Source organism: Sarcophilus harrisii, chromosome 5 (genome assembly GCF_902635505.1).
Source record: "Sarcophilus harrisii chromosome 5, mSarHar1.11, whole genome shotgun sequence".
In the NCBI taxonomy this organism is placed as follows: Eukaryota; Metazoa; Chordata; class Mammalia; order Dasyuromorphia; family Dasyuridae; genus Sarcophilus; species Sarcophilus harrisii.
The window spans coordinates 82993245-83007975 of record NC_045430.1 but is presented as its reverse complement, the minus strand read 5'-3'; the positions used below and the strand labels follow the sequence as shown (position 1 = coordinate 83007975).

Here is a 14731-nt window from a genome sequence, read left to right as displayed (position 1 = left end):
CTCTTTTCAACAATGAGATGAACCAAATCAGTTCCATTTGTTCAATAATGAAGAGAACCAGCTACACTCAGCGAAAGAACTCTGGGAAATGAGTGTGAACCACGACATAGTATTTCCAATCCTTGTTTTTGTCCGCTTGTATTTTTGACTTCCTTCTCAGGTTAATTATACCTTATTTCTATGTCTGATTTTTCTTATGCAGCAAAGTAACTGTATGGATATGTATATATATATTGTATTTAACATATACTTTAACATATTTTACATGTATTGGTCTACCTGCCATCTGGGGAAAGGGGGGAAGAAGGGGAAAAGTTGGAACAGAAGGTTTTGCAAGGATCAATGCTGAAAAATTATCTATGCATATATCTTGTAAATAAAAAACTATAATAATAATAATAATAATAATAATAAAGATTCTTTATTCTTGGTGAGCTAGGTGGTGCAATGGATAGAGCACCAGCCATGAAGTCAGGTGGACCTGAATTCAAATCCAGCCGCAGACACTTAATACAATCCCAATTGCCTCAGAAAAAAAAATTCTTAATTCTTGATCTACTATGTTTTCAGAGTATTGACAAGAAAGCATTTCACCCACCCTCCAACAAAGAGGTGACAATATTATAGATTAAGATACACATTTTTGGACATGACCAATATGGGAATTTGTTTTGCTTGACTATGCATAGTTATTACAAAGGATTTCCCTTCCCCTTCCTAGTAATGGGGGAAGTGTGAAGGAAAGAAAATATAAATTTAAAAAAAGTGTTAGAGCTGAGATTTAAACTGATCAGTACTCTGCTTCCATATCCAATACCCTTTCCAATGTACTCTATGGGCAGAAAATGATATGATTATAGATCACATGGGACCTAGGTGATTTCTTCACAACTCTATTATTTACAGGAAGCCTTCTTCAATCCCTCTTAATTCCAGTGCCTTCCCTTGGTTGATTAGTTCTTATTTATCCTGTATATAGCTTGCTTTGTATATATTTGTGTGTTGTTTCTCCCATTCCATTTTAAGCTCCTTGAAGGCAAGAGTGTCTTTTTACTATTTTGATTTCTCAGGCTTAGTACAGTGCTTGGCACCTAGTAAGTTACTAATAAATGTTTATCAAATGATGATGCACATAGGTAATTTATGCATTATTAATGTCCATTTAACATATAATCAAGGCTGCATGGTTATCATTTTACATTGCTGAAATCTCAAGAAAGATGCCACACAAGGAACTGGAAAGTGAGTAGATGCCCATCAGTTGGGGAATAGTTGAATAAGTTATAGCATATGAATGTAATGGAATTTTATTATTCTATAAAAATGATGAACAGGTGGATTTCGGAAAAGCCTGGAAAGACTTACATGAACTGATGCTAAGTGAAGTGAACACAACCAAGAGAGCATTGTACACACAACAAAATTATGTGATGATCAACTGTGATTGACTTGGTTCTTTTCAACAATGAGGTGATTCAGGTTATTTCCAATAGACTTGTCCTGGAAGGTGCCATCTGCATCTAGCGAGAGAACCATGGAATCTGAATGTGGATCAAAGTGTACTATTTTTACTTTTGTTGTTATTGTGATTTGCTTGTTTTTTTTTCCTTCTCATGTTTTCCCCCTTTTGATCAGATTTTTCTTGTGCAGCATGATGAATATGGAAATATGTTTAGAAGAATTACACATGTTTATCCTATAGCAGATTGCTTGCAGTCTTGGAGAAGGAGGAAGAAAGGACAGGGAGAAAAATTTGGAACACAAGATTTTGCAAAGGTGAATGTTGGAAGTTATTTTTGCATGTGTTTCTTTAAAAAAAAAAAACTATAAAAAGATGCCGCAGTTATTGACTGCATGAATGGAAAAGTATGATGTGGTAGAAAGAAAATTGTACTTGGAGTCAAAAGATATGGGTTGAATCCTGGTTGCACTTATTAAAATGGATGACCCAGTGGATAAGTCACTTTACTTTTTTTAGTATAATGAGGACAATAGTGCTCGTGCCAACTACTTCACAGGATTGTGATGAATAAAGCAAATATAACAGTGAGTTGTCCATTACAATTCATCTTCCTCTACGGCTCCCATTTCTTTTTCATGTTTCTTTGTCTCATGCTTTGCCCCTTGTCATTCAATGTCTTTTAGCCTATATTGGGTGGAATGGTATTGATGTTCATCCTGAAAAAATTCTTAGCTGTCCTTAGCTTGGGTACTTCTAGTCTGGCTTCTCACCTTAGTGCACAGGCTTCTCATGGACTGTTCAATTACTTCTCTCACCCTAGAGAATTTCACAGTGTCCAGATAGCCCTTTCCAGCTCCTGCAGTCTGACTCTGCTTCCCAACTGCCTCACTTGCTTGCCAAGGCTAATGACATTTAGAAAAATCAATCTGACTTGCTTCTTGACTTGCAGCTCAGGGGCTGCAGCAGGAGTCAGACCTGGGGGAGGGGATTTGAGGAATGATGACTGTTCAGGAGTCTCAAAAAGGGAGGGAATGACTGAACTGGGAAATTCAGGATATTTAACAGCACATATATATAGGCCATTTCACAAATGATGGATGCATAAAGCTCTCCCTCTTCCCCCCTTTTCCTGCTCCTCTATTTGCCATTTGCATTTTAGTGCCTCTCTCAATCTAGTGAGCAGAAATGAGAATACCAAAGAATCAGATGGTATAGTGAACCTTCAAGATGATCTGGTCCAATATATTCATTTTACAAATGAAGAAAGAGAGACAAGGAGTAATGATTTGCTCAAGGTCACCCAGCTCAGGACCTTAACTAGGATTTCTTGCACTTGGGATAAATTCATCTGGGGATGGAAGAAAAGAGCTTCAGTGGAGAGTCCCACTTTTCTCAAGGAGTTGGGGAGAGCAGTAATCCCAGAAAGTCCAGTCCTCAGTCTGAGGAAGTTGGGAAGCTAGGTGGTCCACAGGGACTGGATTGGTCTGAGCTCAATTTCAGCAAAGTAATGACTAAGGCAGGTCAAGGACTACGAGATCAAGCTCCAGGGATTGTGGTTGCCAGAGGAAGGCAGTTGAATTTGCAAGAGGATGCCAGTTCACGGGAACTGCAGTTGCTGTGGGACGGAAGCAAAATCCTTGACCACCATGTTGTTGCCCTTGAACAAAAATACCAATCATTCTGGCTATGGCACTAAGTGGCTGAAATGGATTTAAACCCAAGTCTTTTGACTTCCGCAACTCTCTCTCTCTTAAGGAGGAATAACCAGAACCTGAACAACCTTTTCTCCACATCTTTACACATTCACATATGCACACATGTTAGTCCACAGAGGAGTCTAGGATGCTTTTTCTCCTCTGAATTCTAAAACCTTTCCTCTATACATGACCTTTGCCCTTCCAGAGTTGTAGAAATGAGAATATCTCAACAACTCATACTTTCCAGTCCTTGGAATGCAACTGCTAGGAGAAGAAATATTTGTTTCTTTCAAGAACTACTCAGTTGTAGGGAAAGGCCTTCCTTCCCTACCCCTCCTCCCCCCAACCCCCTAGTTTATACTAGGAAGGCGGGGCAGCTGTCTGGGAAGGAAAAGAACCGGAATCTTGATCATTGCCTTCTTCCATTGGGATGGGGAGCTGTATCTCCCTATTCCCCTCCTCCACTCCTAGAGGGTGGAGCTGGGGAGGGGGGCGGGGATGTTGTTCCTCTGCAGCCAGTTCTTAACCAACACTATCAAACTAGTTATCTGAGAGGACAAGGATATCCAGGATTCAGTAATTATACGGGAAATGGGGAAATTGAAGGGGAATCCAGGTTCCCACTGGTGCGGGAAGGGATGATTATTAGTTTATCTAGCAAATTAAAGAAAGGGTGAGGGGCTGGATCCCTTCCCATCAACAGCCTAACCCCTTCCACCTTAAGAGAAGCCCCGCCTCCTGCTCGCTTCCAGATTCTCTCCCCCCCCCCCCCAACTCTAGCAACCCCGCAGAGTAGAGCTGCAGCGGGAGGGGCTGAGGCAGAGAGGAAAAAGAAAACCGGAGACGAAGCTGAGGGGGTTTTCTCTAAAAATCTCCAGAGCCACCACAGAGACCTTCCCCAGTTTCTCTCCCTTCATCAGCCTTCGTCTTCCTTCTCCATATAGCATCAGTCCAAGAGATTGAGTCGCTTCTGTTTTCTCGTCTGTCTCTGCTAAGCTCCCCAAGCCTCTCTCCAAAGCGCCCCCACACCATCACCACCACCACCACCGGTCATCACCATGGCGGAGACCAACAATGAATGCAGCATCAAGGTGCTTTGTCGATTCAGACCCCTGAACCAGTCGGAGATTCTTCGGGGTGACAAATTTATCCCTCTTTTTCAAGGGGATGACAGCGTCATTATTGGGGTGAGTGCCCACCAGATGAGGACGATGGGGTGCAGGGATGGGCATCTGTATAGACTATATCCCAAATGTCAGTTAATGCTTGTTTTTTTCCCCCACTCATCCAATTCTTCTGTCTCCATCTTTCTTCACTCTCCATTCCCCCTTTCCCTCCATCATCCCTTTTCTATTTCTCCCCATCTTTCTCCATCCCCCACTTCCGCAGCCCCTCCCTCCCCTCCCCACTCAATTCTTAGCTCAGGCCTTAGATGGGTGTGGCCTGGGCTAGGATTTGAACTCTTGGTTCTCTGCAGAGGTAAAGCTGGTTCATTTAGTTGTCTTCCTTTTAATCCCCACCCCAATTCAATCACTGATTGCAAATTCTCCCTTCTGCAGGGTGCTAACCCAACTGCTATACACTTACTCTCCTATTTTCTAATTCAGAGGTCAGGATTCCGTTCCTAATCTCATTAGTATTGCCAGTTTTCACCTGCCACCCTCAGAATGTGGGTATAGGGTAAAAGCTTTTTATCCCAACCACACCCCAGCTGAGACTCTAGATCTATTAGGAAAAGGTTTTTGTTGTGCTCAGTCTTTCTGCTTACCCCAGGGAGATCTAGTCTATGGGGCCAGAGAATACCTTTCTTTGACTCTGGGGACGGGTAGATTGGAGGGCTATTTCCATTTTTAAGCTCTACTGCCATCTCCTTAACTTGTTCTTAACATGGTTCTGGAGGTCATTGCCGTGGACCCTCCCACCCCAATTTGGTTTGACAGGGAAAAAAAGCCTCTGAGATAAAAAAAGAAACAAACAACAAACTCTCTATAACCTCTTAGGCCTGAACTTAGTAGGGAAAAACATTCAGGATAGGGCTTATTTAATAAAGGTCCCTTTATCTCTTCAAAAAATGCCAACATGTTCATATTCTTATTTAACCACCTCTTTTCATAGTAATCAGATGAAGCCACTTCAGTTTCATCACAACAGTCCCCACCCATGGAGGAGGAGATCAAGAGTTCACGTCATTCCCCTGCATCCTGGCCTAGGTTTCATTCCTAGGCCCAGGCTCCAGTCTAAGCTTCTGGTAGCATCTTAAACTTTCCCTAAACCTTCATAATTCATGTCTGCCACAACTATGATAATAAGGACTGTGTGGCTCTGGCCTCCAAGTGATCCCTGAAGTTGGAGCATAATGTACAACTTGAGACCTGAAAAGTCCAAAATTGGGGTCTGGGTGGGGGAAATATTAAAGTACATTATATTTGAGGGAGGAGTGGAGCAATGATTATCAGGAAGGGCTAAAGACAGGGAGAATGGAGCTTTAGATGAAAAAGGAGTGGCTAGAGAGAGAAATTCATTCCTCCCTACCTCCTCAGCTCTCAAGGACAACCAGTTCCACTCTGTCCTCCTCCAAATTGGAGTCTTAACCGTTGACTCAAAAAGATGGATGCTTACTTGCCTATCATTTTTATGTGTTTATTTGATGCCATGAAGATACAGTCTGCTTTTCTTCATTTCCCACACTTTTTCTTCCCTCCCTTCCTCCAGTCTTTACCAAACCCAATCTAAATAAAATAAAATTGCTTTTTAAAGGTGAGCTTTTCTTTCTTTTGGCAGCCATTAGGACAGCAGGAAGAACACTAGATTTGGAGCCTGAGGAACTGGGTTAGAATCTCAAGTTTTCCACTTATTACCCAGATGACTCAAATTTAACAGGCTTCATTTTCCTTGTCTCTAAAATGGGGAGTTGAATGAAGTGATCTTCAAGGGGAGGTAGATGACCACTTCTTGATAGATTCCTTTATAGTATGATTTATGTTTGATCACCTCAGAGCTTCTCTCTGATTCTTCAAATGCTAGGAATGTAATTTTTAGAGTCTGTTCATATTTCAGATCCTAGGGTTCAATGAAACTATGATTAAGTATGGGCATAAAGACATAAAGGAAAATAAGACTGTGGGATTATTTGTGGTTAATATAAGCGAGCAAATTAGCTAGATTTTACATACTCTAATCACTTTATCCCTCAGCTTAGTTGTTGTAGATGGATTTTTTCATATAACATTGGCTAAACTTCTCTCAATTTCTTTCATAATACTTTTGTACTATGTTTCTATTTAATTAAAAGGTAAGAAATGGGTTATGTCTCCCAGCTTTTCCCAGTTAAGAGAGGAGGTGATATACATCCAAAGAAGGGAAGAAGGAAGAAGAAGGACTTAACTGAGACCACCTCCATCTTTTCCCTCATTTTTGAGTCTTCAGATTTTCCCATCTCTCTCCTTGTCTGTTTTGTTTTATAAGCTTAGACAGAGGGGCCATTTTGTCTCAGAATCCTAGGGAGTTTTATTTTTCTGTTTTACATCCATGTTTGTCTTTACACCAAGGGCATGAGACCTGAGAGAAGAGGCATTTCTGGAGGTATTTGGTATTTTGAGGGAGATTCTTGTTGAAGGAAAAGTTAAATGACTAATGTGGAAATATGTTTAACATGATTGCACATGCATAATCTATATCAGATTGCTTGCTATCTTGGAGAGGGAGAAAATTTTGGCACTATAAATCTTATAAAAATGAATATTGAAAAAATGACATAATAGACAGTGGTTGAGAAGAGTTAATTAGGGAACAGAGCTGTTTTAAGATCTGCTGAAATATAAGGGAAGATCATAGGAAGTATCTTCAGGGAAAAGAGAAGGATAATCTTCCTTGGCCCTAAATCCTTGCAATTTTCTTTCTTTATAGTCAAAATTACCTGGTCTCAGTAGACCTATTGTTTTTTGGAAAAAAAAAAAGACAACCTCATTAGATGACTAAAGCTTTGTGTTAAGGGATAACTTTCCCCATGAATCTAGAGAAAGGGTCATGAATAATATTCATAGCTTGTTTTATTTTAAAATGGTGTCTGGGTTACTGTATGGTGTGTACTCACTCTCTGTCATTCATTGTTTCTCTGTGTGCTTAGATCTCTCTGACAGCTCTGGTGGAGAAAGGCCTGGTGTCTGGGGCGCCAGGCTGTCTAGGATGCATCCCTACCAGGATAGAGGTGGAGCAAACAGAGAAGGAATGATAATTAACCCCATATTCTAATTCCTTCCACACATATGTTCCTTTACTCTAGTGCCTACTAGCTTTTTTCATAGTCCTAGATACTATCTACTCCCCTTTCCAAAAAGCCGTGGAGTATTTAAGATTGAGTTGGATGGGAAAAGGGAGGAATACCTCAAAAAATTTGGCTTGGGACTTGATTTTTACAACTTGATTGCAGTGTTACTAGAGATGGGAATGGTGTTAGAAAACAGCATGAAGTTTATGCTTAATTACTTGAGCTTTTGCAGATTAGATTCTAGTATCCTTTTTAGTTTTGGGTGGTCAGAGGATGAAGACCCTATGAGAGAAAGGACAAAGAAGTGAGCACTCCAGAGTCTGTGTGTCTGGTATTGCTATGGTGACAATCCCCAAGAGTATCCCCAAGGAGACAAGGCTTGGTGTTCTCAGTTCAGACATTACTAGGTGTCTTAAACTAAGGCACCTGAAAAGGAGTACCTTACCCCTGTATCTCATATAACATTCCATGGAGAATTGTGGAAAGGAGCTGGAAAGACATGAATTAGGAGGGGAATAAGGAGACTAAGTATAGAGAAAGAAAGATTTAACTTGGAGTAGACAGGCTATCTATGAGCAGGACAGATTTTCAAGGCTGGGATTTCTAGGATCTTTAAATGAGAACTCTCCAGTTTTTTTTCCATTATTCATTTTTAGAAAGGTTAGAGACTACTGTGGGTGAGATATAAGTTATATATTGGATATTAGAGGCTAAAAAGGGGAAATGTGTGGGCATTTCTGATTTAACCAGTTTCTTGGCTTCCAAGATGTTTTTAGCACCTACCCTCACTTCCCAATCAGGATGGAAGCTCACTGGAAGTGACTGCAATGACTATGGCAGTAAGGGGCAGGGTGCAAAGGAGATACATCTCCCTCATGAGGTTGGAAAATAGTACAGGGACTGCACATATTCATTCTATAAATGGGATTTGGTATATGGGAAGTCCATTGTTCAACATTTCTGCTCATTTCTACTCGATAATATTTGTTGAATACAAAATAATTTGTTGAGTGAAGATGGGAATGGAAGTCTGAGGGATTATTGGTATTTGCTAGTTGGCTAATCTCCATGAAGAAGTTACCCTATCTTCATTCCATCCTAGGCAAAATTGTGATGAATTTCAATCCTGCCTGCAGCCACTTAATTCCTCAATCATGGCCCTCTTTGGTAGCACTTTTTCTTTATCCCCAATGTCCCCTTGATCTCCCCTTATGATCAAAACTTCCCCCAGAGAATTTGATAAACTCATTCATATTAAGGTATAAGTATTTTTTTTAAAAGCATCATTTCTCTAAAGAATAGTTCAATTTTAACTAAAACAAAGCTTTAAGTTCTAGCAGTGGGATTTAACACATCAGCAGGATGGGGAGGTAAGCATTCTTTTTAGCTTCCAAATTCCTAAATTTTTTTTAGTTAGGATCACATGAATAATCAATCATATTTTACATAGCACTTTAAAATTTACAAAATATTTTCCAAACAGCAATCCTGTGAGATACATAGGATGATTTCCATTACCTCCATTTTACAGGTGATAAAACTGGGGCTCAAATTACTAAGAATTAAAACTGAGATTTAAAACCAGGTTTCCTTACTCCTAGTTAATGCCTTTTTCACTATCCCTCACTGGACCTAGTTAATCTAATATTTCTAGCCCATGAATGTCTTACTGCCACAAGTCTAACAATCCTTCCTAGAATTATTTTGTATCTTTGATTTTCCCCTTTACCTCCAATCCAGGCAAAAGAAAAAAGGATGGGAGTTTGGGGAGGGGGTGGCTGAGGTAGCTTAATGTTTCAGCACTTGGAGAGCTCCCCCAGTTTTAATGTAGCTATAGCGCCCTCTGGAGAGTTTAGAGCCTCTGGAATACTACTAATGGGAGGGTTGTCTGGGAGTATTTGACCATTTAATCATCTTTGCTGAGACTCCGGAAGAGAAACTGTGAGAACAAGATTGACTCAGGGATTTGTGTGTGTGTAATCTCTTCTGGCTGTATGCCTAAATTCATGAAACATGGATAAATGATTAGAGTTGAGAGTAGGCTAGAATCACTGGCCAAAGAACAGCTTTGTTTTGGTTTTCTGTATTTCTCTGTCATTGGTTAGACACGAAAATAGTTTTGGGGAAAGGCAAAGGTTCATATTTCAAAGGACTGAGATGGAATTTTAATATTAACGAACGCTTTGTTCCCTTTTTTGCTGCCTTTTTCTCATTAGCTCATCCTGGGAGGTGGCATACTAAGTCAATAGGTTCAAAAATATAATCTTTTTCTGTCTCCATCTCATCTCTTCCTTTATATTCTTTTTTTTTTGTCAGTTTTTTATCCCATCCTTTACTGTAAATAGTGATTGTTCTATTGGTTTCCTGCTTCCTTCCCCTCTTTGGCTCTTTTGCATTTGCCTACTCTGCAACTCCCCCAGACCAGACCTTAAATTTATGGAGGAACAGGAGTAAAGGTGGGAGTTTTGTCCCTTCTTGGGGTCTGGAAAAAGGGGCACCCACCCTTCATCATATCTGACACCATCTCTTTCTACTCCAGGGCAAGCCGTATGTGTTTGACCGAGTATTCCCTCCAAATACAACACAGGAACAAGTTTATCATGCATGTGCTATGCAAATTGTCAAAGGTAATTGGTATATTTTGTGTACGGGGAAGGGACAGTTCCTATGTCTCAGTTCTCTCCTTTAAACCTTCTCTTTACCAATACCATTCTTTTCTTCCAGATGTTCTTGCTGGTTACAATGGCACTATTTTTGCTTATGGACAAACTTCATCAGGAAAGACACACACTATGGAGGTGAGAATTCTGGTATCTTTGCAGGAGCAAAAAAAAAGGGCCTGGAAGTTTTGAGGAAGTTAGTCCCTTAAAATGGATTTCTGTCCTTAAAATGGATTTCTGTCTTTTGTGGAGAGGGATAGAGACATCAGTATATTTATTGTGTAGTGCCTGGATTGAGAGGTAGATTGAAAGTTATCATCTCTGAACCTGCTAAGGATAATTTGAATGGACATTATTTTATTTTAAGCCTGACTTAATTTTCCCCTTCCCATATCTTCCAGTTTTCCTCTTTTTGTTCCAGAAAAGAAATAACAGTCTGTCCCTATGTCTTGCTATAGTAATTGACTAGGTCACTTCATTTTTTCAATCCATAAAACCCCCTATTTACTTCCTACATCTCTTTTCCACTAAGGTGTTAATGACATCTAGCAGATCTTCAAGACATGAAATAACTAACTTCGGATTGCAGAATGAGCCAACCATCCTACTTTTAAATTTTATTTTATATCACATATGAATCAGTCTGTGTTACCTTTGTATTATGAATTCACATATAATTTGATGCAAATAATCTGCATATAGAAGATACTTTCATCTCTATATCTCTACTCTTCCCATGATTCAGTCTGACTTTGAGATGTTCCTCTTTATTTAGGGGAAGTTGCATGATCCTCAGCTCATGGGAATCATTCCTCGAATTGCCCGTGACATCTTCAATCATATCTACTCCATGGATGAGAACCTTGAGTTCCACATCAAGGTGAGTATGACAGAATAGTTGGATATCTTGAGCAAGTGGAAAGGATGGTGAAGTTAGGCATATAATGAAACCAGAGGGGAATTCAGATGTTAAGTTTATATTTCTCTCCTCTGATGTGCCTCATCTCACTCTTCCAATAAATTGCCTTCTCTTACTATATTTCCTTCCAAACACCCTTTCTTTTAAATTCTCCTTATTATCTGAACAGGAAATTTAGCATACCAAAGATCAAATCTCAACTATATGTTTTTTTAAATTAGCTCTAGCTCTCTATTGCAAGATTTATAGCTATGAGTTCTAAGAGTAGTTATCCCTTCTCTGTCTAATCATTGCCATTGGTCTTTTTCCTGACATTTAGAGATTCTCAATTATATCCTACCTACTCCACATCAAGCTCCCTGTAATTAAAAAAAGAGTTCATTAGCAATTATATGAAGAAATGTAAGTAGAATAGGCACATAATACAGATCTATTAAGATATAGACTATAGATTAACAGTTAACATTGAGATTAGATTACAGAACATATTATAGAATATAGAATATTAATAAAGTTAACAGCATGGAAATTTTATTCTAAAGTATCCTTATTCTAGCCATAAACACAAACAGATTTCTAGAATAACTAGACCAGCTGCTAAGCTGTCTTCAGAAAAGCTGTATATGTTCTTCTCTTTAGGTGTCTTCAACCTCTAACATCACAGTTAGTGCTCCTTCTGATCCCTTACCAATTTCAGAGCTGACCAAATAGATACTATTTGGACCTAGTTTAAAATGTTGTATTTGTCTCAACCTGCTGCACCTCCATCTATTTCTCTAGTTTTGGAAAAATGAGTTATAGTTTTTTTTCCTACTCCTCCTCATCAAGGAAATGTTCACCCAAAGCCATATATTGATATAATGTGTAGCCCAAGCATTTACCTCTGCTTCTCACTCTAAACTGTGACCTTACCTAAACCTGATACAATCCTGGCAGCTGACCCCATGATAACCACATTCTTTCCTTGACTCATTGCTTCCAACTAGAATTATTTCAGAAAAAAACCTAATACAAATAGGATAGCTTGTGCTTATAGTATATGTTCACTCCCAAATGAGTAAAAGAGCATTCAAGTACAAGGAAGCCTATGGATTACTGTGCAGTAAAAGAGTATCAAGTATACAGCAATCTTTTTTCATTCCACAAAACGTTCATAAGACACAAGGGATTCATAGAAGTACATAAGCAAAAAGGTTGTCAAATAGTGCATCAGCTCTCCCCGATGAATTTGGGGTTATTGGGGCAACTATTTGATTATTTCTAAGCAGAATGATCCCACTATTTAACTTTCTGTCCAGAGAAGTGAGACTTCTCAAATAATATCAACTTTGGGAGTTAATTCATTCCCTTCTTGTCTAGAGAATCTTACAGAATCACTCAGAGGACTTTCAGTACTATTTTGTGACTTAGACTACCACTAACGTATTTTGAGTGGGGGTACTAAATAAACATTTCTCTTTCCATTGGACTTATGTTATTTGGAATAATAGAAACAGTAGAAGGTGGCAAGGTCTAAATTTCATTTCTCCCCCACCCCCCATCCTCCCAGTCCCATGCCCCTGAAGCTGCTATTATGGCTTGAATTTATAGACCTTAAAGAAGAGGTCATTCCTGGAAGAATCCCCCCATATCCATACCCCTATATCTCAGTCAGCTAATTATTGGACTTTTGTCTCTTCTTATAAAGGAATTCAATTTTTGGAAAGGACCCATCAGATGCCTCCAAATAAAATTTTATACCCTGTAACCTGTCTCATCAGGTTGGTTAGAGAATTCATCAAATTGATACAATATTCTCTTGATCACAATTAGAATTCACAAGTGTTAAGGTTAGAAGGGATCATGGAAATCTTAACAAACATTTTACATCATAATATATAAAGCAATTATATATTAAAATACATAAAGTTTCAAAGTGCTTTTCTCATATCATCTCTATGAGGATAGGTAAGGCAAGTATTATTACTCTCACTTTACAAATGAAGAAACTGAGGGCTAGAGAGATTAAGTGATTTGCCCAAACTACTTGCCTGTGCTGAAGTTGGATTTCAAACACATGAATCATTACAAAAAACTCAGTATCCTTTTTTTTGACAACAGCTTTTTATTTTCAAAATACATGCAAAGATAGTTTTTAACATTCACCCTTGCAAAACCTTGTGTTCCAAATTTTTCTTCCTTCTCCTCCCCCAGACAGTAAACAATCCAATATATGTTAAACTTGTGCAATTCTTCTATCAGTGTTCTTTTTACTATACTGATTTGTCCCTCCCCTGATATTGTCCCAATAGTAAGAGAAGGGTCATTTAATCATAGGTCTTTTCCCTCTATTCCCATCTTTTCCCTTACTCAGGTTTCTTACTTTGAGATTTATCTGGATAAAATTCGTGACCTGCTGGATGGTGAGTATTAGTCAATCTCTGGGAAGTGGACAGAAGGGAAGATGGGAGGATGGTGAGAAGAAATTTTCTTTTTGTTATACTATTTGAGAACAATTTTGGAAGACATGCAAAGTATAAAAACTTTGGGAAGGAACAAAAGCATTGTTTCCTCCTGTTCTAAGAATTAAAAGGCTATAAAATTAACAATAAGAATATCTCTTAAAAATAAAGGACTACAGGTTTGAGAGAGGAGTTAAGGAGGTCCAACCTGGAGGGAAAAAAAGGCTAAGGACATATAATTATTGGGCTAGAGTTCTAGAGGAGAAGCAAAGAAGTTAGACCTCCAGGGATACTTCATGACAGCTAGAGAAATATGGGCAGGGAAAAAAAAACTTCAGCGTGATTTGGGAATGATAGAAAAGTAGATGTAGAACAGGAACCTCAGATAACAGGTCTTACCCTTCTTCATCCCAATTCAGTGACCAAGACAAATCTCTCTGTGCATGAAGATAAGAACCGGGTGCCATTTGTCAAGGTGAGAATGGGGTTAGAGGAAGAATGGTAATTTGGAGATCAATGTCTTGAAGATTCAGAATATCAATGTTTTAAGAATTAGAAGGGGGGGCAGAGTATGGGATAGGGCAGAGTGGATGGTGGTATGTTTAAGGTCAAATGTCTAGTGAGGTCAGAATTTGAAGAGTAGTTTTACAATGGACTGAATGACTACTGAATGTAGTCAACCTTCAGCTAGTGTCTTGAAAGTATTGTGGCCAATGTTTTCATGTCTATGTTTTCTTCGTAGGGTTGCACTGAGCGCTTTGTGTCTAGTCCAGAAGAAATTTTGGATGTTATTGATGAGGGGAAATCAAATCGCCATGTGGCAGTTACTAGTGAGTAGGAAAACTAAGATGTGTGTGTTTGTGGGGTGGGGTATGGATGTGGGTGTGTACTTCTGTCTCTGTGCCTCTCTTTGGGGTTATGGAACTAAGGAACAGAAGGGAATCTGGAGCACTGTTGTTCTTCAAAAAAGGAAGTGTCTATGTGGGCCAGGGACACTGAGCCAGAGGGAAGGATGGCTATCATTCTATCCTTTTCTCCCTTACTCTTTTCAGACATGAATGAGCACAGCTCCCGAAGTCATAGCATTTTCCTTATCAACATCAAGCAAGAAAATGTGGAGACTGAGCAAAAGCTCAGTGGGAAGCTCTATCTAGTGGACCTGGCAGGAAGTGAGAAGGTTAGAAGGAGGGTCAGAGTTGGAGGTGGGAAATCTCAAGGGGCAACTTTTCTTATCAAAGTCTTTGAAAGCCTAGCTAAAGAAAAAAGTCCTCTCTATTCATATTTA

At 39.2% G+C, this 14731-nt stretch overlaps 1 protein-coding gene across 3 annotated transcripts in view; it reads left to right on the top strand.

The window, feature by feature from the left end:
• The first annotated feature begins 3923 nt into the window (after positions 1 to 3923).
• The window catches only part of KIF5A (kinesin family member 5A), a 33075-nt gene continuing 22267 nt past the window's right edge, over positions 3924 to 14731 (top strand). For all 3 annotated transcript variants that reach the window (XM_031941084.1, XM_003772283.3, XM_031941083.1), the window contains exons 1-8: positions 3924 to 4346; positions 9966 to 10053; positions 10151 to 10224; positions 10862 to 10966; positions 13359 to 13407; positions 13866 to 13921; positions 14189 to 14276; positions 14499 to 14623. In XM_031941084.1, the coding sequence (XP_031796944.1) occupies positions 4218 to 4346; positions 9966 to 10053; positions 10151 to 10224; positions 10862 to 10966; positions 13359 to 13407; positions 13866 to 13921; positions 14189 to 14276; positions 14499 to 14623 (714 nt within the window). In that variant the 5' untranslated portion in view covers positions 3924 to 4217. The remainder of the gene's footprint in view (positions 4347 to 9965; positions 10054 to 10150; positions 10225 to 10861; positions 10967 to 13358; positions 13408 to 13865; positions 13922 to 14188; positions 14277 to 14498; positions 14624 to 14731) is intronic.